The sequence below is a fragment of the Mustela lutreola genome, chromosome 7 (genome assembly GCF_030435805.1).
Source record: "Mustela lutreola isolate mMusLut2 chromosome 7, mMusLut2.pri, whole genome shotgun sequence".
Taxonomy (NCBI): Eukaryota; Metazoa; Chordata; class Mammalia; order Carnivora; family Mustelidae; genus Mustela; species Mustela lutreola.
Window position 1 is genome coordinate 62,142,917 of NC_081296.1, and position 27,564 is coordinate 62,170,480.

Below are 27,564 nucleotides of genomic sequence, written 5' to 3' on the forward strand. Positions count from 1 at the left end.
CAAAATGGTAGGGGAAATTCAGAAAAACAAATGTAAAGAGTTCTTTTTAGCTATTCTCAATGATCATATTGGTGGTAGCAATAGCAGCACTGTTATTCTGAGATTGTTTCATATACTGCTAAATTTTTAATATCAATATTTATTAATATCCTGAATGCAAACATGAGTTCCCTGGAGCAGAACAGATTATTATTACTACTTACATATAGTAAGTAGATAATACCATTCTGGCTCTTCTCTGCCCCAGCTCTTATCTCAGGAGCAAGGTGATGAGAATGAGATGTAATCTTTCAAGAAATTGCTCTACAGAAGGTAAGGAATCCCCCCAAAATAAATTTGCATGTTTATTTAGGAAAAAGGAAACAATTGTTTCCCCTCCCCTTCTGAGTTTCTTTGAATATGTAAAGGAAAAGACTTGTGTCTTCATACCTTAGAATGTAAAAAAAAAAAAAAAAACAAAACAAAACCCCAAAAACAAAAACCAAAAAACAAAACAAAACAAAAAACCCACAGGGAGGAATAAATTAGTGTCTTCAGTTTTATAACCTTGATGTCTCCAAGATCTTGGCCTCATTCTGGCATCCTTGAAATGCAAACATATACCTCCAAAGAAGTAAATACCTCTGCAGTTCTCACTCTTCAGTCATACATTACATTTCAATGCCTGTCTTTTAGCCTAGGTCCCAAGTTTCTGTTAAATTTGCTCAGAAAACCCTAACTGTGCAGACGTATTTAAAGAACAGAAGTAATGAAAAAGCAAAGCAAATCAGGGAGAGGTCCAGGACCCCAAGAATAGCTTTCCAGGTCCTTCCCTGTTACAGTACTGTGGCCCAGATTAGCATGTGAGGTCAATTAGCATCATAGTAACATTCTCCATTTCTCACCCAACAAAAACAACTCCTCTCATGCACAGTCACATTCACAGAGACTGGGGTGTTGACCAAAGCATACCCTTCAATAAATTCTTAATTCCATCTGGTTTGAGAATATAACTATACCCCAAAAATCCCAGTACAGGCTTTAATAGTCATTGGATTCCAGATGTCATTATGCAAGATGCTCTCTTCAAAACAATACAGTGTCGTTCTGTTATCTGTCTGATCCCAACCCATGTACTGTGGGAAAGACAATCCCCTTTATATCTCTGGTACCCTAGGTCGTTAGAAAACAAGCAGAAAAGCCACACTGTCCAGTAATGTTCACCATAACCAAGACTAGCTGCAGTATTCCCACAGTTGGAATCCTTCGCTTGGCTTCTGATACTCCTGATCATTGATCTTTAAAAACATCAACTGCCATAATGATTAGAATATTAAATAGTCTTTCCTGGGCAAGGCCACGAGCCCTCTCCCTGCACTGACACGATGTTCCATTAAAGTAAAATACTCTTATTAGTCCAGTCATTTAAAGCGTTGTTGTCCCTCCAGGCCCAGGTCTAGATGCAGCCAGTCTCCTGGAAGAGAGCTCCCTCTAGTGTCTCTATTTGGACTAGCAAGTCCTCTTCATGACGATGAACTTCAGGATCATGATTTTGGTCTAATGCAGTACCCCAAATCCCTACAGAACATGTGGCACAGAGGGAAGAGCAATCAAGTTACAACATGGGTTATTACCATAGTATATTAGTAATATCTCTGAGGTTAGGAAAATGGTTTTCACACAAAAATAACTAATGAAGTCCAATGAGGTCATCAATTGGTATATTATACCAAATACAGCTCTACCTGGGTGTCATAGGTTTTCTATAAATGTATTTTATGTAACTTCACAAAGGATTTATCAGTAATATTGATTCACTGTATCTCCTCCAAATTTATCTCCTAATATTAATAATAATATTTATTTGTTATTAAATATTAATATTTATTAATAATAAATTCCACTTTCACTGATATATTTTGTATTCAAAGGACTAGACCAAGCTATGGCAGGCAGTAGAAATCTGTTTTCCATTATACCTAGGTAGATGTCTTAGCAACATACTGTTTTGATTTATGCCCACAAACAGAGCAAAAGCTCCACTGTTCAGAATCTCCCACTATATAATTCATCAGTAATTATCAAGTCAGCAGAAACATGACCAGAATGGTAACTATTGCCCTTAAACCAGTAACTGAGTGGTAACTGTAATAAACTACCTCTGCAATGAGTCATCAAGTGGCACTCTGTCATTTAGTTGCTGCAAATTATCCAGGTGGAATCTTTAGATACAGCTTGTACATCAGCAATTTCCCTTCTTTGCAAAAATAGGTCCGAGTTTCTCTTGACATTAGTTAAGTAGTCAGCATCAGATCTGAGAAGGATATCTAAAATTCTCTAGCTTGGAGGTCCTATTTCAACCTCACATGAGGTCATGTGAAGTCACATGATTTCACCCCTCCATGGAATTGTAATTCACTTATAGGCACCTTTCTATTTCCTATTATTCCCTCCATTTCCATTTATTACCTGTTTGACCCATATCCTTTCCCCTGTGATTGGTCTTTCTGGTTCAGTAGATGCATTATAAATCCAGAGGGCCAGTTAAAAACAGCAGCCTTGTTAACGCATCTCCTTGGACTCATTCCCAGGCTGACACTATAGAATTCAACAGATAATCACAGACACATGCCCCTCCGTTTACAGACAGGCCTTAATTTGTCTACATGGATGAAGCTATGACACAACCTAAGAGTCTTTAAGAACATGCACTGTCAAACTTACGGTATTAATATTGTGTTTAGTGCACTGATAATACTTTCCTTTGGTACATAGTGCAGATCTGTGGGTGATGAAGTCTCTCAACTTTTGCACATCTGAAAGTGTCTTCATCTGATCTTCATTTTGAAATTTATTTTTACTGAGCATAAAATTCTTGGTAATTTTTATTGATTTTCCATCACTTTAAAGATGTCTTATCATTTCCAGTTTGCATAGTTTCTGAAGCAAAGTCCGCTGACATTTTTATCTTTGCTTTCTGCATAAAATCAATCTTTCTTTTTTTTTTTTTTTTAAGATTTTATTTATTTATTTGACAGAGATCACAAGCAGGCAGAGAGGCAGGCAGACAGAAGGCGGGGAAGCAGGCTCCCTACTGAGCAGAGAGCCTGATTCGGGGCTTGATCCCAGGACCCTGAGATCATGACCTGAGCCGAGGGCAGAGGCTTTAACCCACTGAGCCACCCAGGCGCCCCTAAAATTAATCTTTCACACTGCTGCCTTAGGATTCTTTCTTTACCACTGGTTTTCAGCAATTCAATTATGATGTGCTTTGTGATTTTCTTCACATTTCTTCTGTTTGGGGTGACTGAAATTTTGGATCTGTAAATTTACAGTTTTTCTCAAACTGGGAGAATCTTTTGGTCATTATTTCTTCAAAATATTCTCCTCATTCCCTCTCCTGAGGCTCTACCACTTGTTAGGCTGCCTGATACAGTCTAACAGTTTGTTAATGTTGTCTTAATTATTTTTAGTCCCTTCTTTTTCCCTCTATGCTTCATTTTTGACAGTTTTATTTATCTTCAGGTTTACTCATCTCTTCTGCAATGTCTAATTGCCATGCACTGTTCATTTCAGATAATGCATTTTTGAAGTTATATTTAGGTCTTTTAATATTTTGTATTTTCCTTGTCATAATCATAATTTGACTTTTTTTGAGCATACTAAGCATATATAAGAGCTGTTTTAACTTCATTGTAAGCTAGTTCCAAATCTGATCTATTCTGGTTGATTTTCTCAGTATCAATCAAATGTTTTTGCTTCTTTGCATGCCTGGCAATTTAAATGCAAGGCATTGGAATTTTACATTACTATGTATTAGATTTTCATAGTATTCCTTTAAGTAGTTTAGGATTTTGTAGAATGACCATATGATCCAGTAATTGCACTACTGGGTATTTACCCAAAGAATATGAAAACACTCATTCGAAAAGATATATGTACCCCTTGCTTATTGCAGCATTGTTTACAATAATGAAATCATAGAAGGAGACCAAGTGTCCATCTGTAGATGAAGTGTGTGTGTGTGTGTGTGTGTGTGTGTTGTACTCAGCCAGAAGAAAGAAAGTTGCAACAACATGGATGGGCTTAGAGGGTATAATTGTAAGCAAAATACATCAGTCAGAGAAAGACAAGGACCTTATGATTTTTCATATAGAATTTAAGAAACAAAACAAATGAACAAAGGAAAAAAAAAGACTCCTAACTATAGAGGACAAACTGATGATTATCAGAGAGGAGAGGGTGAGGGTAGGGGATAGGACAAATAGGTGAAGGGGATTAAAAGTCCCCTCAATCACTGAACACAACATCAAAAACTAATAATATGCTATATGCACATATATGAACATAAAAAAAAGTACACTTATCTTGATGGGTACTAAGTAGAGAACAGTTGACTGACTATATTGTACACCTGAAACCACCATTGTATGCCATCTACTCTGGAATTTTAAAAAAACAGAAAAAATAGCTTAGGATTTTGATTTATTTATTAGATCAGGTTCATAGCAGCCTTTGGACTAAGACTCAAGACCACCAAGGCACTAACTGTTTGAGGACTCAATTAAGGTAAATCTAATTTTAATGACATGGACAACAATCCCTAAGACATACAGTTGAGTAAAAAAGTCAAGCTGTCAACCAATACAGAGTATGATACAGTTTATGTAATATTTATTTTTTAAAAATCCCATAAACAATCATAGCATTTCTACTCATACACAATACATATAGCAAAAGAAAAATGTGATCTAGAAAGATGATCAGTTATTACTTCTGGTACATATCTCTGGGAAAGGGAGTAGCTGGAGAGAAATGAGAGAACAGAAACACATGGAAACTTTATCTAGAAAATTTTAAGATTATCTGGCAAGAATTTTCATGTAGTTTTCATGTAATTACTCATACAATTTTCATGTAGTATACAATTTAAAAAAGTATTTCTAAAAATCAGGATTGTTCTTAAATATAATGTATACAAGGTTCTTTAAATAATTCTAAAACCCAGAAACTTCTTAAAACAGAAGATTTAATGTGCAGATTTCATGAGTTCACTGATGCCTACAAGAGACCAAGGTAATGTGACACAATTATCAAAATACATTTTTATTCAGCCATGTAGAACTGACGCTTTTCTAAGACCACTCCTATAATCTAATGGGCCACAAAATTTTGCTGAATTCCTCTCCTGACAGAAAGGTCTTATTGTCCCACTTTTTGATTAAAAAAAATTTTAAATAGGCAAGGAAGAAAGCTTGGAAACCTATTTCACATCATTTATGTTTTCACATTCTTAGAAATAATGCCCCACTCAATAATAAACCATTCCTTAACAGTGTTCTCAAGAATGACTTTTACCATTTCACACCTTTAGGTAATCAATAGAAACTATGTACTATAAATGTTAAAATCAGATCTATACTTTTGTCATTGGAATGCTGAAGACAAATTAGCTCAGTTTTATACTTTATCTAAAAGTTTAGTACAGTTAAACACCATCTCTAACCCCTCCATAGAGAGACACACATATCCACATAGACAAATGAAAAAAAGAACCATACAGTATCAGTTACACTATAATAAAGGTGTCACAGAGGTTATATCATACGGCTCTTTCTAATGAGGTAAGTTCTCTGGGTTCTAATCCATTCCATTCTCCACTCCATTCTAGTAAAAGTGACAGAATGTGTACTGTCCCATGAGGTGTCACATGAACTTCATTACAAAGTAGGCAATGTTAGGCAATCCAAAAGAGAGAGCAACAGACAAAGAGAAAGCAAGAGAACATAATCTGTATAGATTTATATAGAAACTCAGAGGACAAATATATCTATAGTGAGAACTTCAATCATAAGTGTTGCTGAGCAACCTTTTCTCAAAAATGAGAATACCCCACCTCGATCTTTCTCTTGTTAACAGCTGAGGAGATTAACTTCAGGTTCTCTATATAACACTTTCCACTACAGAGAACGTTTCACCTTCAACAAGGACAGAGTAGCTTCATGTTTACCAAGGAGAAATATTATGGGATCTTTCTTTTAATGTTGTTTAAAATGTGAATTTGTCTTTAAAATCTTCCACAGCTTGAGACCTTGCTATTTCAGAGATCAGCAATGTAAACTTGCAAATGAGGTACATGATTTAGGCTTTGAGAAACCTGAGGCTCCAGGGCATTTACTGTAATAGGTTCGTGAAATAAATGTATTGAGCTCAAACCCTACGGTTTCTTGAAAGTGAATATAATTATAAAAATTCAAAATAACAAATTAAGTGTGTTCGTATATAATATCCATATTTGAATCACATTACCACCTGCCTGTTGTATCCATGCTAACTGATCAAATGACATTCTCGCAAATATAATTTTCTTACCATCCCCTACAAAAACCCACTACTCTGCTTATTTGACACCACAAAGCCAATCATTCTATTTTAGCATATTCAAAATGTTTAAAAAATATGAAAAATATGACATGTTGTGTGTGCCAAATACAGATTTTAAGAAATTTCAAAAAAAGAAAAAAGAAAGAAAGAAACCAACCTTCTTATCCCATTTCCTATGAACCTGTGTTCTGAATCCTATAAAAAGAACTTTAATCAAAGGACCAAAATACAATAACAATTTTAGAGGCAGTTATACATTTAAAAAAGAAAATGATGAGGCTCACTTGTAATGACTTTAGTAAATGGTCAAAAGCGCATTTGAAACTTCCCCCTAGTCAATTTGTTCAGTTGTGACTCCACATTTTTACATTCTAAATTATTCTCCTTTTTCTGTTGTAACTGTTTATTAGTGAACACAGATTATCTGTGTGGTAACAGATAACTCCCTTTAATGTCTGGCTACTTACCCAAAGCTGCTACTTTAATGATGATTGCTTGAATGTTAGACGATATCATCTCTCGGAGCAAATCTTCCTGGTTTCTCTGCCAAAGGTAAGCTAAAGGCTGGAGATTAAGCCTTTTACACCTATAAAATAAAAAGAAAAAAATCAGATGATATCTTGATGTTCTATACTTGGATCCAGAGCAATTACTTTGATTCTAAACATAATGCTTCTCTCAAGGATTTTAGCATTTTAAAATGCTTTAAAAAACATGTTTTGCATAATGAAGTTTATATATACAACATAAACATATTTAATTTCCATAGGCTATGCATAAACAGATAAAAATGAAATCTCCAGGCAGATTAGAAATATTAATTTTAGTAAGACTCTAAGTTTAGAAATCTATGCTAAAAAGCTTCCAAATGCCGATGGATGATTATTCTTGTTCTTAGAACTTCCTTAGGTATCAAAATTGTGAAGCATATGTAAAACAGGCAAATCAACTTATCCTAATAAAACAATCATATATTGATTAAATTTACAATACCTATGGTTACATGAACTATTTTTCTCTACTAACCTTGACATTTTTTAAAAAGAATTTGACTTTGAATGAAAAATAATAATAAGGACAAAAAGTACAATATACTGAGCATTGTATTACATATTTTACATTATGGTACAATAGAGAGAATATATATGGTTTTGGAGTCAAGACAAATCTGGATTTGAAATCTCCTCTGGCACTCACTAGCTACATGACTTTGACAGGTTAACTAAACTCTATGTCTTAGTTTCTTAGTTCATAAATAGGAACAAAAATATCTCCTTTCAAAGTTCTTGAGAAGATTAAGAAATTAGGAAGTAAAGCCATCCTTTACTCCTCTTTTTCTTTTCTTTCACATTTCTCACCCAATCTACCATAACACACAACATGATCATTCCTCACCAATACACTGCTAACACCCACGTCTGAGCCACCATTATCTTTGATGTCAGTATCCCTCTAACTTCTTTCCTTGCTTCTATCTTTGCCCGTTCAAAATCAGTTTTCAATGGAGCAGCCAGTATAATCCTTTTAAGACATAAAAATGAATCATGGGATTCCTCATCTCAAACTCTTCCCATCACTCCTTATAAAAGTCCTTGCAAGAGTCCTACATGGATCTCACTCTGGTTAGCACATAGCTCCATCTCCTACTACTTTCCCTTCACTCCAACCCACCACCTCTGGCCTCCTCACTCTTGTCTAATACACTAGCCATGTTTCCTATCTTCTTTACTTGCTTTATGCCTTAGCTTAAATGTCACTTTCCCAAGAGGACTATAACTGATTAAAAGAAGTAAAGATAAAGAAAAGAGTACAATGCCTGGATAAAATAGATTTTCAATAAATGGCAGTTAAAGCCAAGTGACTTGCCCAGGTCAGAGTAAGTGGCTGAGATCATATTTCAAATAAAAAAAAACATCGCTCTAAAACTCAGCATCTGTAAGTTTGCCCTGCTGGACTATCCAAGCCCACAAGAATCTTTCTCTCAGCAAACCCCAATACTTAATAAACATACCACATATTTGGTCATTTACTCATACATGGCCTTAAAAATATTACTCTTTGGGGCGCTTGGGTGGATCAGTGAGTTAAAGCTTCTGCATTTGGCTCAGGTCAGGATTCTGGGATGGAGCCTTGCATCAGCATGGGGCTCTCTGCTCAGCGGGGAGCCTGCTTCTCATGCCCCCCTTCCCCCCCACCTCTCTGCCTACTTGTGATCTCTGTCTGTCAAATAAATAAATAAAATATATTTTTTAAATTTTTTATTTCTTTTCAGCGTAACAGTATTCATTGTTTTTGCACCATACCCAGTGCTCCATGCAATCCATGCCCTCTCTAATACCCACCACCTGGTTCCTCCAACCTCCCACCCCCCGCCCCTTCAAAACCCTCAGGTTGTTTTTCAGAGTCCATAGTCTCTCATGGTTCACCTCCTCTTCCAATTTCCCTCAATTCCCTTCTCCTCTCCTCTCCCCCCCCAAAAAAACATCATTCTTCTTTTTCCAGGTATCTATACTCTGACTTTCAAAGACACCAAAACCTTCCTACTGCAGACTGTTTTTACATACTTACCCTTTGTAAAATGTCCCAGAGTATCTAAATCAATGTTGAGGCAGTTAATAAATACAAAAATAATAAAACTGAAAGTCCTCATGTAACAAAGGCATTATAATTTTAGCCGTCCTCCCACCAGCACTTAACACCTACCAATCAAAACGATCTCTCTACCTTTTTAGCTAAGATTTTTTAAATTGAAAAAACCTTATTCTCTTTCTATCTTTATTGTAAAATTCTTGGTTTTTGCTTTGATAGCCATAATCTTTTGACTATTTCCAGACTTAAGTCAAGCTTTTTTGCTTATTTAAATTCTTTAACAGTTCAAAGTATCATGGCTCAAATACACTTCCTCTGTAAGTCACTATTGCATTTGAGCTTGTGATATTTATTAAATATTTTATATCTTGAAAATACACTGATGCAATACAAACTACAAACTGAAGACAGGCTAATTCAAAACTGAGTCTATAAACCAAGGGATTCCCAGTAACAACGCTTCAGAATTTTCAAGGATAAAATTAGTGGAGATATGGTTTACTCTATAAAATCTGAGTACTTTAACCATGTGTTAAAGTGCACCTGAGATTGTTTTAAGAAAAATCTTGCCTCTGTCTATGGGTATGTTCTGGACCCTTCTCCCATACAGATATAAGGCAGCTTCCTAATCAGAAGCACATTTTCATTTGGCTTTTAACTTTCATAAATAAATGTCAGCCCCATCTATAGTTTGGCTACCCATTAAACCATGTGGGCTTGAACTTATTAAAAAACACAGATTTGTAAACTAAATAATTCTCAGAGAATACGACCTAAAACTTGATGAAAATAGTATTTCTAACATATGGTTTAAGGGATATGCAATCCATCTCCATCTGTAGATCAGTCGTTCTCAAATGTAGGCGAGCAGAATGTAAGGAAATCTTTTTCAAACTACACATATGACCTCCCCCAACTTCCACCTCCACTCTCCCTTTTCCAGAGATACTGATATCCCCCAAATTTGAGAGCATCATATTCCTCTTCATTTAATTATACTTTGTCCTATACTTCTTTCTTTTATTTTTAAAAAATTGGATTTTTAAAAAAAGTTTTACATTTGTTTATTTATTTTTTAGTAATCTCTACACCCAACAAGGGTCACAAACTCATAACCCTGAGAGATCAAGAGAAGCATGTTCTTCTGATTCAGACAGCCAGACGGCCCTAAAAATTCTGGATTTTTGACTGCCTTAAATTCACTGCAGAATTAAGGGATAAAATAAATACAATTAAAAAAAAAAGTTTTCAAGCCAATTAATATATGTTTTTTAATACATAAGTTTTTTATGTGATAGTCAATATGAATGTGTCTTTGTCAAGAATATAAAACTATTACATAAATACAAACTTTATCTGATTTCTATTTATCACTCTGAATGGCAAAATTACTTATTTCTAGGTCAAGCTGTACTGAAGATTAATACTGAAGTCCCTATTTTCCTTTTTGCTAATATAATCATATATAAAGTTTCTATTCAGTATTTTATTTACCCAAATAAACTAAAAATGAAAAATAAATTCAGATGATGTTTTATAAGCCAACATTAAATAACCAATATTATCATTATACTTTATGGTTTTTGAATAGATGAATAGAATTGATTATTTTGGTATCTGGAGATACAATGTTTTACCATTGCTACATCCTTTGAGGGGTGAGAAAGATGAAGAGAGCAATAATCTAAAAAGTCTTTGAAAGCTGAATGCTTTGTTATATAAGTATTTTAATCACATGAATATTTCTGGCCAAGAGTTGAATTCTAAAGACCAAAGAAGGAAAGATTCCTTAATAAGCTTTTTTATTTTCCTCTTTAAAATACCACTGCATTCCTGGTGTGTCTGGATGATGTAATAGGTTAAGCACCTGACTCTTCGTTTCAGCTGAGGTCTGATCTCAGAGTCCTCAGATTGAACCCTGCATCAGGCTCCATGCTCAGTGAGGAGCCCTCTTGGCTTTCTCTCTCCCTAGCCTCTCCCCTTTTCTCTTTCTCTAAAATAAATAAATACATTTTAACAAATTTAAAATTTAACAAATTTAACAAATTTAAAAATGCATTCATTTTACTAGCTGATTTTTATTAACAATGATTGATGAGTTAAAAGGGATTAAAAAGGCATACTGATTCAAATAAGGAAACTGAAACAATACTTTTGACTTTAAAAATCTTTGCCTTGATTTTTTATTATAAGTAATTTATTTTTCCTTACGGTAAGGGAGTTGGAGTTTTCTCCAAGTGTGATATTAGGATAGGAAAAAAAGTAAAAGTACAACTTTTGTTATTTAGATAACATAGGTAGTGATTATGTCCATGAAGCATGTAGAATATACATTTTACTTATTATTTGGATACAATTATATTTTTAATTTATTCCCATTCTTAAAATACATGTAATTTTAAAATATAGGACAAGTTTTTAAAAATAAAATAAAATATAGGAAAAATAATTGTTCTCTTACACATTTTCTACTCGAACACGCTGATAGTCAGAAAGTATAGCACCTACTGATATCCCCTCTACTTCTTCTTTTTCCTGAAAATAAAAGAAAAAAATATAGCTTTAAAAATAAATAAAGTGTGGCTATGCATCTTGCTCTGAAAATTATTAAAATACTGTGTATCATCTAGAAAACCATCTTGAAGCAGAATAATTTATGAAAATGCAATCCACATTCAGAAAAACTACATACATAGATTTAAGTCATACTCTCAGCTGTGGGAAAAATAATCATTCTTTTTACTTAAAATCCAAATAACTAGAGACTACTTTCTGTAGACTGGGCAGACTTAGATGGTACTTTCAAATGTTTTCTCACTTAACATATTTTTAAAGATTCAATGATGTTCAGTTGAAATTTTTGAGAAATTTCTATTTAAGGACAATATTTTCTCAGACTGAGTAACTTTAAAAGAAAAATAAGCAGTGGGTTAAGTACAAAAGGAGACACAATGATTTTTTATTTGTATCTCATGAAAGGTGATTAATAGGAGCATCCAGGAAGCAGAGATGGAAGAGTGATTACCTGAATAACAGTATAGCACAATGGATAAAAAAATTCCATGATGAGAAGGAAACAATGAATTATCATCAACAGAGTTACAACTGAGAACACCCAGCACTACATCCAGCAGAGTCTCATAGGAAAGAGAACTAGTCTACCCAGAGTGCTCATTAATGATGGAGATGTAAATTCAAATATGATCAAGTCTGCAATGATATAAAGCTAGGGCAGATAAAAAAAATAAAGAAGAGGAGATCAATCAAGTACATATATGGATACAGAGAACTTGGAGATTTAAAAGGACAGGTCTAAGATGAGATTTAATGTAAGGAAGTATAAGATAGTATACTTAGGGAAGAATAATATACAATACAGGTATACACTAGGGAACTGTTATCTCGAAAACAGATAGGAAGAAAGTGACTAGGGGGTAATTACTAATAACAAACTGAACAGAAATTCTCTGAATAGGCATAAAAGAAAATCCATCCCAGTATATACAGTACAGAAGAAACTACTTGAGAGAGATGACTTCATTATTAATACCCTTTCCATACTTGGAAATCTACAAAGAAAAGCAATAGTGTCTCACATAAAAACATATGTAATACTTCAAGACATACTGAAATAATGGAGTGTGTCCTAATAGGATGTCATAATAAGTAAACATCTAAATGCACAACAGTAATCTCTCATATCTTTGGAGATAAAGCCAATTTAAAGTTTCCCCTCCAAAATGATAAAGAAAGATCTGCCCCAACATCCCCAAAATAAAATGATTCTATTAGATAAGGATGACAGGAAAAAAGCTATTTCCTTTACTTCCCTAGTTTAGCAAATCTGTGAGAGCATTTGCTTATTACCTTTCTCTTCACTTCCTAATCATTTTCTTTTCATAAAAGTCATTGTATTCATTAGAAAAGGTCAAGGCATAGTGTTCCTGAATAAATACACAGATCAGAGTAGTGAACAGTGTCTCAGAAGATAAAGATCAGTTATATTCCTAACCATATAGTTGTTTCTAAGTTCTGCCATAAGAAAATGTCAAGTACTGAATATTGTATGTGTGTGTGTTTGTATGTATTTCTCTGTACATCAAGAAAATAAAGACCAGAGCCACTGGCAAGTTTTCTCTTTTAACTTCAAGTTAATGTTAAGTCAAGACATTGTTAAAATAAAATTGGCATTTATTATCCATTTAAAATGTACTATCATTCTATGATTCTCATTTAATGCTCACCACCCTAAATAATTATTATTTAATTCTTCATAGTCTACATTTTTCCTCTGGAATTATTTACTATTTCCATCTCTTTTATTTTCTATTTGGTAATACCTAACTAATCAGCTCTAGAATTATACATCAAACTGAATTTGGACTATTCTTCCAAACTAGGCCTAAATCCAAATTACCTTTTTTTAATGTAAGAATCTTTTTTTTATTAATTTTAAAAGATTCTAATTCCAGTATAGTTAACATACAGTGTAATATTAGTTTCAAGTGTACGATATAGTGATTTGACACTTCTATCCATCAGATCCATACTCATCAAGGTAAGTGCACTCTTAACCCTTTACATTCACTTATTTCATCTATCTCTTCCCTCACCCACCTCTCCTTTATTAAAAGTCTGTTTGTTCCCTATAGTTAAGAGTCTGTTTGGGATTTGTCTTTTTTTTTTCTCTCTTTTGTTCATTTATTTTGTTTATTAAATTCTCCATGAGTGAAATCATGTGGCATTTGTCTTTCTCTGACTGGCTTATTTTACTCAGAATTATATCCTCTAAGTCCATTTATGTTGTTGTAAATGGCAAAATTTCATTCTTTTTTAACGACTGAATAATATTCCATCATATATATAATATTCCATTACATACACACAACTGTATCCAGTTGTATAAAGGTATAACGTTGTATAAAGGCTCTTCCCTTGATAAAAGATAAAGCTAAAGACTCAGTGTGGTTTTGCTGCTGCCAAATGTACAAAATAACTTAGAATAAATGATGAGATCAAATGTTATGAACCCACTATTCATATCTGCCTACTTTTGATCTGAAGGAAGTTAATAACAACAGTGCAAGGTAGGGCTGACATAGGATAGTCAAGTTCTCCATCTGGGAGATCATAATCTAAACATAGATCTAACAAATGACTTTTTCAACAACCGGATTACTACTACCCACTAAAAATTCACCCTAACACCTACTAGTTCTGTGAATTTGAACAAGTTAGATAATTTTCCTGTTTCAGTTTCCTTATTCACAGTGAGGATAATAACAGTTCCTATTTTCTAGGGTTACTATGAAGACTGAGTAAAATAATCCAGATAAATAACACTGTCTAGCACCTAGTAAGCACCCAGTATTTTCTTCTGTCATTATCATAATTTTCATCATTATTACTACTACTTATGTAACTACTTCTGTTACTACTACTACTACTACTACTACTACTACTGAATACTGCCACCACCACCACCACTACTATTACTACTATGGGACAAAGGCCTAACTTGACAGACAAAACCCTTTCATTTCTGGGCATTAACTTCTTGCTCATTATCACTTGAGGAGATTTTTTATAACTTGAACTGGTAAACTAAGTAAAGAAGATAACCCTAACCATTGAGGTGGGCATCATCCAATCTATAGAAGGCCTGAATAGAACTAAAAGGTAGAGGAAGAATGAATCTACTCTCTGCTTGAGCTTTCTCCACTTTCTCCAGACATTGGTACTTCTGGTTCTTGGGCCTTAGAACTTGCACTGAAATTTATACCATTGGCTGCCCTGGTTCTTAGGCCTTTGGGTTTGGACTAAAACTGTACCACCAGCATTCTGGGGTCCCCAGCTTGCAAATGGCACATCATAGATCTTCGTAGCCTCCATACTCAGATGATAATCTCTCATAATCAATCTCTTTCTGTACATCTTTATATATCCTCAGTTCCCTCTTTCTCTAGAGAACGATGACTAATATATAACCCTTAACACTCAACCCTACAGTCCAGTTACAATAAACTTTTCCAACATAGTGAGTTCTGAATCAACTAAGGCTAAGTAAGACTTTAGTTGAATCCTTAATCATTTAGAACATACTACTAACTTCAAAGAAAGGCAAAATAGACCTTTAAAAGGTAAAGATATAACAGAGTCAATCTACTCCATAAAAAATATAAAGCTAGTAAGCTCAGGCCTTGATCTATGACCTATACCTCCTGGGAGAAAAAAGTTAAAAAATTAACAATAATAGCAAAATAACAGCAGTGGAAGTGTCAACTAAGAAACAGAGAAAATGATTAGTAGAATCAAAGATAAACGGAGGCTGCATGAAGACAGCCATATAAATCACTTGGTGCCATAATGGAAATAAAGATGAATGTGTTAGAAAAAATAACTAACACAGAATCTGGGCTCCAAAAATCTGGTCACATTCAGACCACCTTCCTATGATACAATTCTATGACCACTGAGCAACGTTTAGATTCTAAATTAGGTTGCCTCGTTATTTTCAAACCCAGAAACATTATGCTAATCAATCAAAACAAGCACTCTCATCCTTTTAACACAAATGCTTACATTATAAATGAATGAACTGATGTTCCAGTTTACACAGTCTTTAACAGCTTTGATTTGTATTAATGTATACTAGAGAGAACGATAACTTCTTGGTACATCATCAAAACCAAGTCTCTAGCCTGGAGAACTATACCACAGTGCTCACCAAATATTGCCAAGCTTAACCAGTCATGTAACCTCCAACAATAATGCTAATTGTCAATGTGGCCTGCATTCTGAAGGCAATGAAGGGCCCTTCGCTGTACACATTTTTAAAAGCAACTTTACTGAGGCACAATTTACACACAATAAACTGTATTTTGATTATACCCAAATGATACCTTGAGCCTCTTTATAGCCCAACCCTCCCTTCATTCCTGGCTTCAGGCAACTACTAATCTGCTTTGTATCATTATGCATTAGTTTGCATTTTCTCAAATGTTACACATATAGTAATGATAAAATATATAGATACAATATATATCCTTTTGTTTCTAGCTTCTTTCACTCAGTATGATTTTGAGATTGATCCACATGTATCCACAGCTCATTCCTTTGTATTCCATTTTAATCCATTGTATGGACATACCACAATTGTTTATCCATTCTTTTATTGATGGTTATTTAGTTTGCTTCTCATTTGTTGCTTCTTGTGAATAAAGCTGCTATGAATTTTCCTACATGTCTCTGTGTGAATATATATTTTCATTTCTTTCGGATCATGCTAAGGATGTTAAGAAGTAAGATAGAATCATATTTACAAGTGGAAAGACAGACTGGTGACAGTGTTAAGGGTAAAATGGAGAGTAGAGAAAGAGGGGATTAGTCTGAAGGAATTGATGGATGCAGATAAGAAGCTAAATTCCCAAAACAATTTAAAGACAATATCAATAAAACTTGGGAACCACCAGCACAGAGAACAGGAACACACATAGAGGGTGGGACCAAGTGACTATTAGCTAGGAACTACATGTCTTAAAACAAAACGATGAGTTTATTTTACTTTGTATATATTTTTCCAGTCTGTTTGCTAAGTATCCAAAGTAGAAAAGAACTATTAGACATAATAAATACTCTGGTGCCCAAGACATATAGAAAAAGATGTGGGTGTTATCAACATACAAGAGAACTTAAAGCTGCAGGAGCAAACAAGAACCCCAAAGCAGCAGGACATGAGTGAGAAGAGGGTTCAGTGTAAGAATGTGAGGGTACAGTAAAATGTAAGGACGAGACTTCAGTGAAGACCCTGGAAAAGAGTGGTCATGATAATAAGAGTAATATAAGAATAAATAAGGACCGAGTAATCGGTGCATGCACAAATACTATTCTGATGAAAAGGAAAGATATTACCAAGTGCCTAGTATATACCAAAATTTGTGCTCAGCAATTTATATATCTTGTCTTGGTTATTCTTTATAGCAATCCAAAATACTATTAAACAGATTTTACATGTGGAAAAAAAAAAAAAAAAAAGATCATTCCATTCAATTAGACACAGCTGGTCAACAGAATAAGCAGCCCTTACATTGAGGCCTGTCTGCCAACCACACCTGTGCTCTTGCTTATACACAGTGTCACATGTTGTGGAAAGTTCAACAGAACCACTGTAATTTCCAATTAATAAGTTAGTTATGACCACCATGGGGAAAGCTGCAATCATGTTTGATGAGAGCAAGAATGAAATATTTGACATGTACCAGTGCCAAACTCTTAAAAAAAAAAAAAAATTGGATACTCAGTAAAATAAATGATGAATCAAACAATGAATATCTATTGCTAAATTCAACACAATTCATAGAATTTTTAGAGTGAACACATTAAATTATATTCTTGTCATCGGGATGAACAAAGGCAGATAAGATAAAAATAAAAAAATAATAATGTCAGTAATAAGTTAGAGACAAAGACTGGGACCCTCAATAGCTGGGCATTTTGCTGAGCCACAGGAGCTCTCAGACACAAGTGGCCACCACTCAGCATAGAACATCAACACGATCAGTGATAGATGTATTTAGTGCAACTGAGCATACAAATAGTGAAGTCAGCAATGAGCATCACTGAGTACTAGAAACAGCAGTACTTAATACCATTAAACATTTATACAGTTATTGCTTTCAACAATGCTTTAAGGAGACTATCATCATCTTCTTTGTCTTGTAAATAAAAACCGCTAAAAGATATTTATAAAGTCAGCTTTGAGCGATTAGCTAAGCACACATCACAGGGCCATTTGTTGCCTAGAGCACCCTTTCCCCCAGTCTTTGTCAATGTGAAACACAAACAAGACTGCTGAGAAGCGAGTCCAGGCAGCTATCTGAACAATTCGGCCAGTCGTAACAATGGAGGGAACATCTGCAGAAGCACACAGATACTCACAAACAGGTACAAAGACAGTTTCATTATAACCAGCAGGTGGTACTACGATATAAGAAAGAACACAGGTATGGTTGGCAGATAGGCCTCAACAAAAACAAATTAGCAACATGGAAGATACACCAAAGATTAAAATTTCTATCACTCTTAAGTAGTCAGCAAACTGTTCTATATCATTTTTTATGTAGAGAATCCTCCCCACCAACTTTCACTGTCAATTTTATCATATACCAATTCCTATACACATTTAAATCTTCTGTGTACATTCTGTTCTGTTCTACTGATCTGACTACATCTCGGTCAGCACCACATTGTTTTAATTATAGCACCCACAGAGTACATCTGAATACCTCTTAGTGCATGTCTAATCCTTGTCTTTTTAAGTTGGGAGATATTAGTGAACCTCTTGGACTTTTCTGCAATTATATTTTACAAATCTGCACTGGGCTCTTAAGGCCGAGAATTGTGGCTTGACCTTCAGCATTTCTTTACTTTTGAAACAAACTGTTTTGTGTTTTTAGTTAAGATTACCATCCAGAATACATAGGTGATTTTTCCCCTGCTCTTGGGAAGTTATTCTAAACATTTAGAAAAGAACATAAAAGCCTGAAAGATCTAAGGACCATCAACTCTATCAACCTATTGGTATCTGTACCTGTAGATTCTGCCTCCACCTATGAAAATGGTCTCCTAAGCCCTAAGTGCTTCTAAGCATTACTTTGCAGGAGATTCTACTCCATCTAGATAGCTTAGGGACTAACTTTGTGTTGTTTTGTTTTCCCCCACAACATCAATTTTTACTCCTGGTTCATGTTTATCATTATATAATATGCTGTGATAGCTACCAAAAACTCCTCTTCCAGGTATCATTATTCCTATTAAAGTAACACTCCTCAAAAGAGTTTATACGTTTTTCTCCACTTCCTCATCATCCATTCTCTTTTAAACTACTCCAGGCAACCTTGAGTTCGCATCAGTGTATTAAAACCTCTCTTATCATGTCAGTCAGTGACCACTAGATTTGCCAAATTCAATGGTCCCTTCTCTGCCATTACCTTTACTTGAATTCTTCTTCCTATTTTAATGGCTATTTCTTATTCTCCCTTAATAATGCCTTGCCCTCTTCATTATCTCTAAAAATTAAAGTGCCCAGAGTTCAGTCCTTGGCTCTCTTCCCTTCTCTAGCTATATTCATTCCACAGTAATTTCATTTGGCTGGATGGTTCTAAATATAATCTGTAAATTAATAATTCCTACCTCTCTGAGATCCAGAATCCAAATATCTGCTCTAATGCCCATCTGAGGATCTACTAAGTTTCTCAAATGTGAACACTTCAAAACAAACTCTCGGTTCAGAAACGTATACCCATTGTTGCCAGAAGTCCTTCCATATGGCTCCTCATCTTAGGAAATGACATTGCATGTACATTATTGTTCAGGCCAAAAATCTTCAGAGTTGTTCATGATTTCTCTTTCCCTTATAAACTACATCAATTAAGCCATAGTTCTATTAGCTCCATCTTCCAAAAACGTTCAAACTCCAAGCCTTCTCATCTCCTCCACCATTACCACTAGTCCTAATCACCATCAATTTCAATTGGACTATTGCAATAGATATCTAACTGGCTTTCGTTAGGTCCACACTTCCTCACTACAGTTTATATCCACAAAACAGTGATCATTCAAAATATAAGCCAGAACATGCTCCCTCATTAAAAATCCTCTAATGGCTTCCCATACTACTTAAGAGTAATATACAAGCTCCTTGTGAACAATATACAAGGTTCCAAATGACCTGGAACATCACTACTTCTCTGACATCACCACCTACTACTATCCTCTCAGGTCATTCCAAGGATTCACACTACGCTTACTGTCACTCAAACATTTAAGCTTGTTAATATCTCAGAATCTCCTTCCCTATGCCGATGACACACTTCCTATAGATATTTACATTATTTCTTCCTTTACTGTTTTAGGGTCTTGCTCAAATATCTCAAACATGCCTTCCTTCTCGGACTTCTTTCTAAAATAGTCCTACTATCTTCTCACTGTCCTCTCCTACCTCTGTCACTATTTCCTTGCTCTGGCTTTCTTTTCTTCATAACATTACCTGAAATTATATCATATATTTACTAATTTAATATTTTTAAATGTATGTCTTCAGTTATATGAGGGCAGGTACTTAGTCCTGTTTCCCTATAGCCTCAGCTCTAGAAAAGTACCTGGGATGACAGAGTAGTCAATAAATATTTGTAAATGAATGAAGTTGATTAAATAAAACTACAGTACTTCTACACTTCAACAATTATCCAAAACAAAACTAAGGTAACAAAGAAAAATAAAAATACTATTTTGTAACATATATGACAAAGGGTTAATGTCTTTCTTTTTCAAACTATTAAGGAACAGGTTAATACCCAACAGTAAAAATGAGAAAAGATATTACTAGGTATTTCTTTTTTTAGCCTGAATCTATTTTATTTATTTATTTTTTTACCAACATATAATATATTATTTGCCCCAGGGATACAGGTCTGTGAATCATCAGTCTTACACAATTCACAGCACTCGTCATAGCACACACCCTCCCCGATGTCCATAACCCAGATATCCTATCCCTCTCTCCCACCTCCCAGCAACCCTCAGTTTGCTTCCTGAGATTGAGTCTCCTACACTTTGTCTCCCTCCCCAGTCCCATCTTTTTTCATTTTTTCCCTCCCTATCACCCAGGACTGCCCCCCAAACTCTCAAATTCCTCATATCAGAGAGATTGTATGATAATTGTCTTTGTTAGATTGACTTATTTTGCTTAGCATAATACCCTCTCTAGTTTCATCCATGTTGTTGCAAATGGCAAGATTTTTTTTTTGAAAAATAAAAAAATAGTATTCCATTGTATATCTATATCACATCTTCTTTATCCATTCGTCTGTTAATGGACATCTGGGCTCTTTTCATAGTTTAGCTATTGTGGACATTGCTGCTATGAACATTCAAGTGCATGTGCCCCTTTGGATCACTACATTTGTATCTTTAGGGTAAAAACCCAGTATTACTAGGTATTTTAAAGAAAATAAACACAAATAACTAATTTCAACCTTCAGAAAAACAAAGAAAATACAAGCTGGAATTACTTTTTGTCAAACAAATATATGCGTGTAAGGGTGTAATTTGATTAAAATTTGATTAACACTCAAAGATGATTAGGATATGGAGAACTGCATAAATTCATACACCGCAGATGAAGCTGTTAGTAGTGCATCCTTTCTGAAAACCAATTTTGCAGTATGTATCAAGAAGCCTTATTGTGTGTATTCTCTTAGACCCAGCAATTTCATATTTTACTACTAGAAATTTAGTCTATAAAAATAACTGTAACTTTGCACAAAAGTTTATTTATAAAGATATTCATCTGATTTACATTCTTCATGTTATTGGAACAGAAATCTGAAAATCCTAAAAATCTCAAGTAATAGAAGGATGGCTGAATAAACCATGATACATTTAGAAGAGTGAAAACAGAGCAGTCATTAAAAACATATTTTCAAAGGTTATGCAAATAAGGAACTATTTATAAGATTCAGTGAAAAGAATTTCCCCAAGTTGCGTATTAAAATATATGGATTTAAAAAAGAAATAGCCATAGGCATCAAAAGAAGAAAAGAAATAGACAAAATTATAATAGTGCTTATTTCTAAACAGTATTCCATGTTTCTATTTTATTTATGACTTTATAACTTCTCAAATATTTTTATACCAGGTGTATTACCTTTTCAATCAGGGGAAATATTAAAAATACATCTATGCATACGTGTATTCATTCTTTGTCCTATGTGTGGGTACACTGGTAGGCAAATTACTCATGTATTTATTAAACAGCAATAAATAAAACCCTACTGTGTGACCAATCCTATATCAGGAAGGGGAAAATACATCTGAAAACAGCACAGTTGCTGACCTTAAGAAATTAAAATCCCATGAGGGATGCACGAGAATGGACATTTTAAATAAAATAAGTGACAGAAGTTTATACAAAGTATAATAAACTACAAAAGAAGGAATTCTTTCCTAAGAGAAATGACATTAGGAATTAGAAAATTATATCCTAAGTATTGAATAGTCAAAAATATTGATCCTTTGCCCTTCTTGACTATAGGAAAACACATAACTGCTCCTAATACTGTCTTCCTATATTTTCCTTAATATACTGTTTATGTACAAAATCCACCAAATATTTTTCCTCAAAGAAAAAAGTCTAACTCTAAAAAGAAACATATATTATAAAAATTTGTCTACTAACAAACTGACAACAATCCTAATTGCCTACCCTCATTTGATATCTGATTGTATGGTTGAATCTTCTAATAATAAAAGAACCAATTAATAAGGGTCTAATCTGCCATCAGTCCTACTCTAATCACCATAAGAAGTATGAACATGGAACTGCCAATAGTCTGAAAGCCTTATTAATGCCTATCTTAAAATTAGCACCCTAAAGTATCAGGAACACTGACATCAAGGATAGAAAGGGATTTCTACTATGAAAGGCACCAGATCCGATTTTCTCATTCATACGAGAAGCTCTACCATATCACAGCTAAAAGGCACCCAACACAGAGGCTGGGATGGTGAAAGCATGCAGCAATCTGGTAATAGCGATAATTACAAGTTTATAAGGAGGGTCTCAAGGTAGAAATTCAGACCCAATTAGATTTGTTCACTCAATATTCACTTGTCCCCATATGAAGAAGTTGGTTCACAAAGACAACAAGATAAATTGAAAACAACCTGTCCATTTTTTTTTTATAACGAATGAAAACTAGACCTACTTATTCTAAAGATAAGATATGCAGCTTGCATTTATCAGGGAAATTATTTTCTTTGAAAAATGCCTGTTACCAGTAGTATTCTGTTAATGAGTTCCTGCCTGTTGAGAAAAAAATGATCTGCTGAATTTAAAGTGTTTTTCATCTGAAAAGCATTCTAACATTTTTAATATGAACCATTCATTAAAGAAGCACACTTGCATTAGAGCTCTGAGTGTTGATATTTGGACTTCTGGCAACATGACATTATTAAATAAGAAACATTTGTGAATGCTGATGACGTTTTAGGGCCTGGATAACTAAACAAGAAATTTATATGGCCAGTAAAGCACTAGATGCTTTTCCTTAAACTTCCAATTCTTCACTTGAGTAGATTACCAAGTCCAGATTTAAAAAAAAAAAAAAAAAAGAAAGAAAAATGAGAGAAATGAATACTATTTTATATGAAGAAATTCTGAAAGTAACACTGAGAATTTTCAAATGGTAATGACTTCAAATGATATATATATATTGCAACTAAAAGTTCTCTTTGACTTGTTAAAAGGCTTTGTTTTTCTTAGCATCATCAATATCAGACATTTCTGAAATGGAAAATGATCACCATCTGGAGTTATTCCATTAAACAGGAGCTCATGACTGAGTATTAGGTCACTAATTTGTAGGATTATTGTCTCTCTTTGTGAGCTTTCTCAATTAAATAGGGAAAAAGTTGTTAAGGCTGAAAATCAAATGACAAAGAAACTGTGGAAAATCATAATCATTTGTCATTTATTTCTTTTTAAAGCTAGCACATTATTTTACTTTTGAGCCTCCACAGTATGACACTCATAGTTTTGAATAAATTAGCTCTTTGCTACATAGTGAGACCCAACCTCAATGCAGAAACTGAGACTGTGCTATTCAGCCTAGACCAAATTCAACCTAAATATGAAGCTGAACAGAAGTCTAGAACTATAGTTGCTTTTCCAATTGAGTTTCCCAAGAATATTCTTGCTAAAATGATAAGGTGACTTCGATGAAACTTTTTAACAATAACAAAATAAATAAACAAAGGATTAATTTGTTAATCCTTGTTGGGAGAATAAAGCAATAATCATAAAGTATTCAATTCTAAGCAAATCAGTTTGGTGTAAAGTATCTAAGCTGTTTAGAATGTGCACCGGGTGGTTATACATAACTAATGAATCACTGAACACTGCATCAAAAACTAAAGATGTATAATACCTATTCTTCTGAAACTGTTCCAAAAAATAGAAATGGAAGGAAAACTTCCAAACTCATTTTATGAGGCCAGCATTACCTTGATCCCAAAACCAGACAAAGAACCCAACATAAAAGAGAATTCATATCAATATCCTTGATGAACACAGATGCGAAAATTCTCCCCCAAATACTAGCCAATAGGATCCAACAGTACATTAAAAGGATTATTCACCACGATCAAGAGGGATTTATTCCAGTGCTGCAAGATTGGTTCAACATCCACAAATCAATCAACATGATACAATACATTAATAAAAGGAACAAGAACCATATAATACTCTGAATAGATGCTGAAAAAGCATTTGACAAAGTACAGCATCCTTTCTTGATCAAAACTCTTCACAGCATAGGGATAGAGAGTACATACCTCAATATCATCTAAGCTATCTATGAAAAACCCACAGCAAATATCATCCTCAATGGGGGAAAACTGAGAGCTCTTCCACTAAGGTCAGGAACACGGCAGGGATGTCTATTATCACCACTGCTATTCAACAGAGTACTAGAAGTCCTAGCCTCAGCAATCAGACAACAAAAAGAAATTAAAGGCATCCATATCAGCAAAGAAGGAGTCAAACTATCACTCTTCGCAGATAATATGATACTTTACATGGAAAACCCAAAAGACTCCACTCCAAATCTACTAGAACTTGTACAGGAATTCAGTAAAGTGTCAGGATATAAAATCAATGCACAGAAATCAGTTGCATTTCTATATATCAACAACAAGAGAGAAGAAAGAGAAATTAAGGAGTCAATCCCATTTACAATTGCACCCAAAACCATAAGATACCTAGGAATAAACCTAACCAATGAGGCAAAGAATCTGTATTCAGAAAACGATAAAGTACTCATGAAAGAAATTGAGGAAGACACAAAGAAATGGAAAAATGTTCCATGCTCATGGATTCAAAGAACAAATATTGTGAAAATGTCTATGCTACCTAAAGCAATCTACACATTTAATGCAGTCCCTCCAAAATACCATCCATTTTTTTCAAAGAAATGGAACAAATAATCCTAAAATTTATATGGAACCAGAAAAGACCTCGAATAGCCACTGGAATGTTGAAAAAGAAAGCCAAATTGGTGGCATAACAATTCCAGACTTCAAGTTCTATTACAAAGCTGGCATCATCAAGACAGTATGATACTGGCACAAAAACAGACACATAGATCAATGGAACAGAATAGAGAGCCCAGAAATAGACCCTCAACTCTATGGTCAACTAATCTTCGACAAAGCAGGAAAGAATGTCCAATGGAAAAAAGACAGTCTCTTCAACAAAAGGGGTTGGGAAAACTGGACAGTCACATGCAGAAAAATGAAACTGGACCATTTCCTTACATCACACATGAAAATAGACTCAAAATGGATGAAAGACCTCAATGTGAGAAAGGAATCCATCAAAATCCTTGAGAAGAACACAGGCAGCAACCTCTTCGACCTCAGCCACAGCAACCTCTTCCTAGAAACATCACCAAAGGCAAGGGAAGCAAGGGCAAAAATGAACTATTGGGACTTCATCAACATCAAAAGCTATTGCACAGCAAAGGAAATAGTCAACAAAACCAAAAGACAACTGACAGAATTAGAGAAGGTATTTTCAAACAACATATCAGATAAAAGGCCAGTATCCAAAATCTATAAAGAACTTCTCAAAATAATCAAATCAAGAAATGGGAAGAGGACATGAACAGACATTTGTACAAAGTAGACATCCAGATGGCCAACAGACACATGAAAAGGTGCTCCACATCACTCAGCATCAGAGAAATACAAATCAAAACCACAGTGAGATACCACCTCACACCAGTCAGAATGGCTAAAATTAACAAGTCATGAAATGGCAGATGCTGGCGAGGATGCAGAGAAAGGGGAACCCTCCTACACTGTTGATGGGAATGCAAGCTGGTGCAACCACTCTGGAAAACAGCATGGAGGTTCCTCAAAGTTGAAAAACAGAGCTACCCTATGACCCAGCAATTGCACTACTGGGTATTTACCTAAAGATAAAAATTAGTGGTCTGAAGGGGCACGTGCACCCGAATGTTTATAGCAGCAATGTCCACAATAGCCAAACTATGGAAAGAACGTAGATGTCCATCAACAGATGAATGGATAAAGAAGTTGTGGTATATATATATAATGGAATACTATGCAGCCATCAAAAGAAATGAAATCTTGCCATTTGCAATGATGTGGATAGAACTAGAGGGTATTATGCTGAGCGAAATAAGTCAATCAGAGAAAGACAATTATCATATGATCTGGGGGGAGTGGGATATGGAGAAAGTGGTTGGGTTATGGATACTGGGGAGGGTATGTGCTATGGTGAGTGCTGTGAAGTATATACACCTGACTATTCACAGACTTGTGCCCTCGGGGCAAATAATACATTGTATGTTAATAAAAAATTAAATTAAACAAAATTAAATTTAAAAAACTAATGGTATACTATATAGTTGCTAACTGAACATAACAAATAAATAAATGCTGCTTTCTATACTTATTTTTTAAGCTTGTAAGGAAATTTCTTTGATTTGTTTGAAATAACTTTGAAAATGCAACTCATATAAATGAGAATTATTTTTATATGATTTAAAAATTACTCCAGCTTTACTGAGTTATAACTGAAAATGAAATTGTAAGCTATTCAAAATGTGCAATGTGGTGATTTGATACATTCTGAAAGAATTTAGAATTTTAACTACCAAGTTAATGAACACATCCGTCACCTCACATATTTCCTCTTTATTTTTTCTTTTGCTGAAAACATTTAAATTATACACTCAAAGCAAATTTCGATGATACAAGATGGTATTATCAACAACAGTAACATGTTATACATTAGATCCTCAGAACCTTATTCACCCTACAATTTAAAATTTATACTCTTTTACCGACCTCTCCATATTTCACACATCCCCCAGCCCTGGCAACCACCTTTCCACTCTATGAATTCAAGGTTGGTTTTATTGTTTTTGTTTTTTGTGGGGTTTTTTGTTTTGTTTTGTTTTGTTTTTAGCTTGACACATAAGTGATACCATGCAGTATTGATCTTTCTCTGTCTGGCTTATTTCACTTTGTGTAATGCCTTCCCAGTTCATCAATGTTTTTGCAAACGACAAGCCTTCTTCTTTCGTTTAAAGCTGAATAATATTGCATCCTATATATAAACCTACATATTTATATTATATATGTATACACACACAGAGAAATATTTTCTTTATTCATTCATCTACCAATGGACACTTAGGCTGTTTCCATACCTTGGCAACTACAAATAATGCTGCAGTGAACACAAGAGTAGAGATCTCTCTCTGAGATGCTAATTTAATTTCCTTTGGCTATATATATAGAAGCGAGATTGCTGGACCATATGGTATTTCTATTTTTAATGTGAGACACCTCCATACTGTTTTCAGCAGTGGCTTTGTCAGTTGACATCCCCACCAAAAGTGCACAAGGGTTCCCTTTTGTCCATATTCTTGTCAGCATTTGTTGTCTCTTGTCTTTTTGACGATAGGCATCCTAAGTGATATACTATTGTAGTTTTGATTAGCATTTCCCTGATAATTAGTG

At 34.4% G+C, this 27,564-nt stretch overlaps 1 protein-coding gene across 2 annotated transcripts in view; it reads right to left on the reverse strand.

The window, feature by feature from the left end:
- Positions 1–27,564, reverse strand: part of DPH6 (diphthamine biosynthesis 6) — a 181,932-nt gene that overhangs the window by 67,124 nt on the left and 87,244 nt on the right. For both annotated transcript variants that reach the window (XM_059181106.1, XM_059181107.1), the window contains exons 4-5: positions 11,414–11,487; positions 6,831–6,949 (exon numbers count right to left, since the gene is read on the reverse strand). In XM_059181106.1, coding sequence (XP_059037089.1) covers positions 6,831–6,949; positions 11,414–11,487 — 193 coding nt within the window. The remainder of the gene's footprint in view (positions 1–6,830; positions 6,950–11,413; positions 11,488–27,564) is intronic.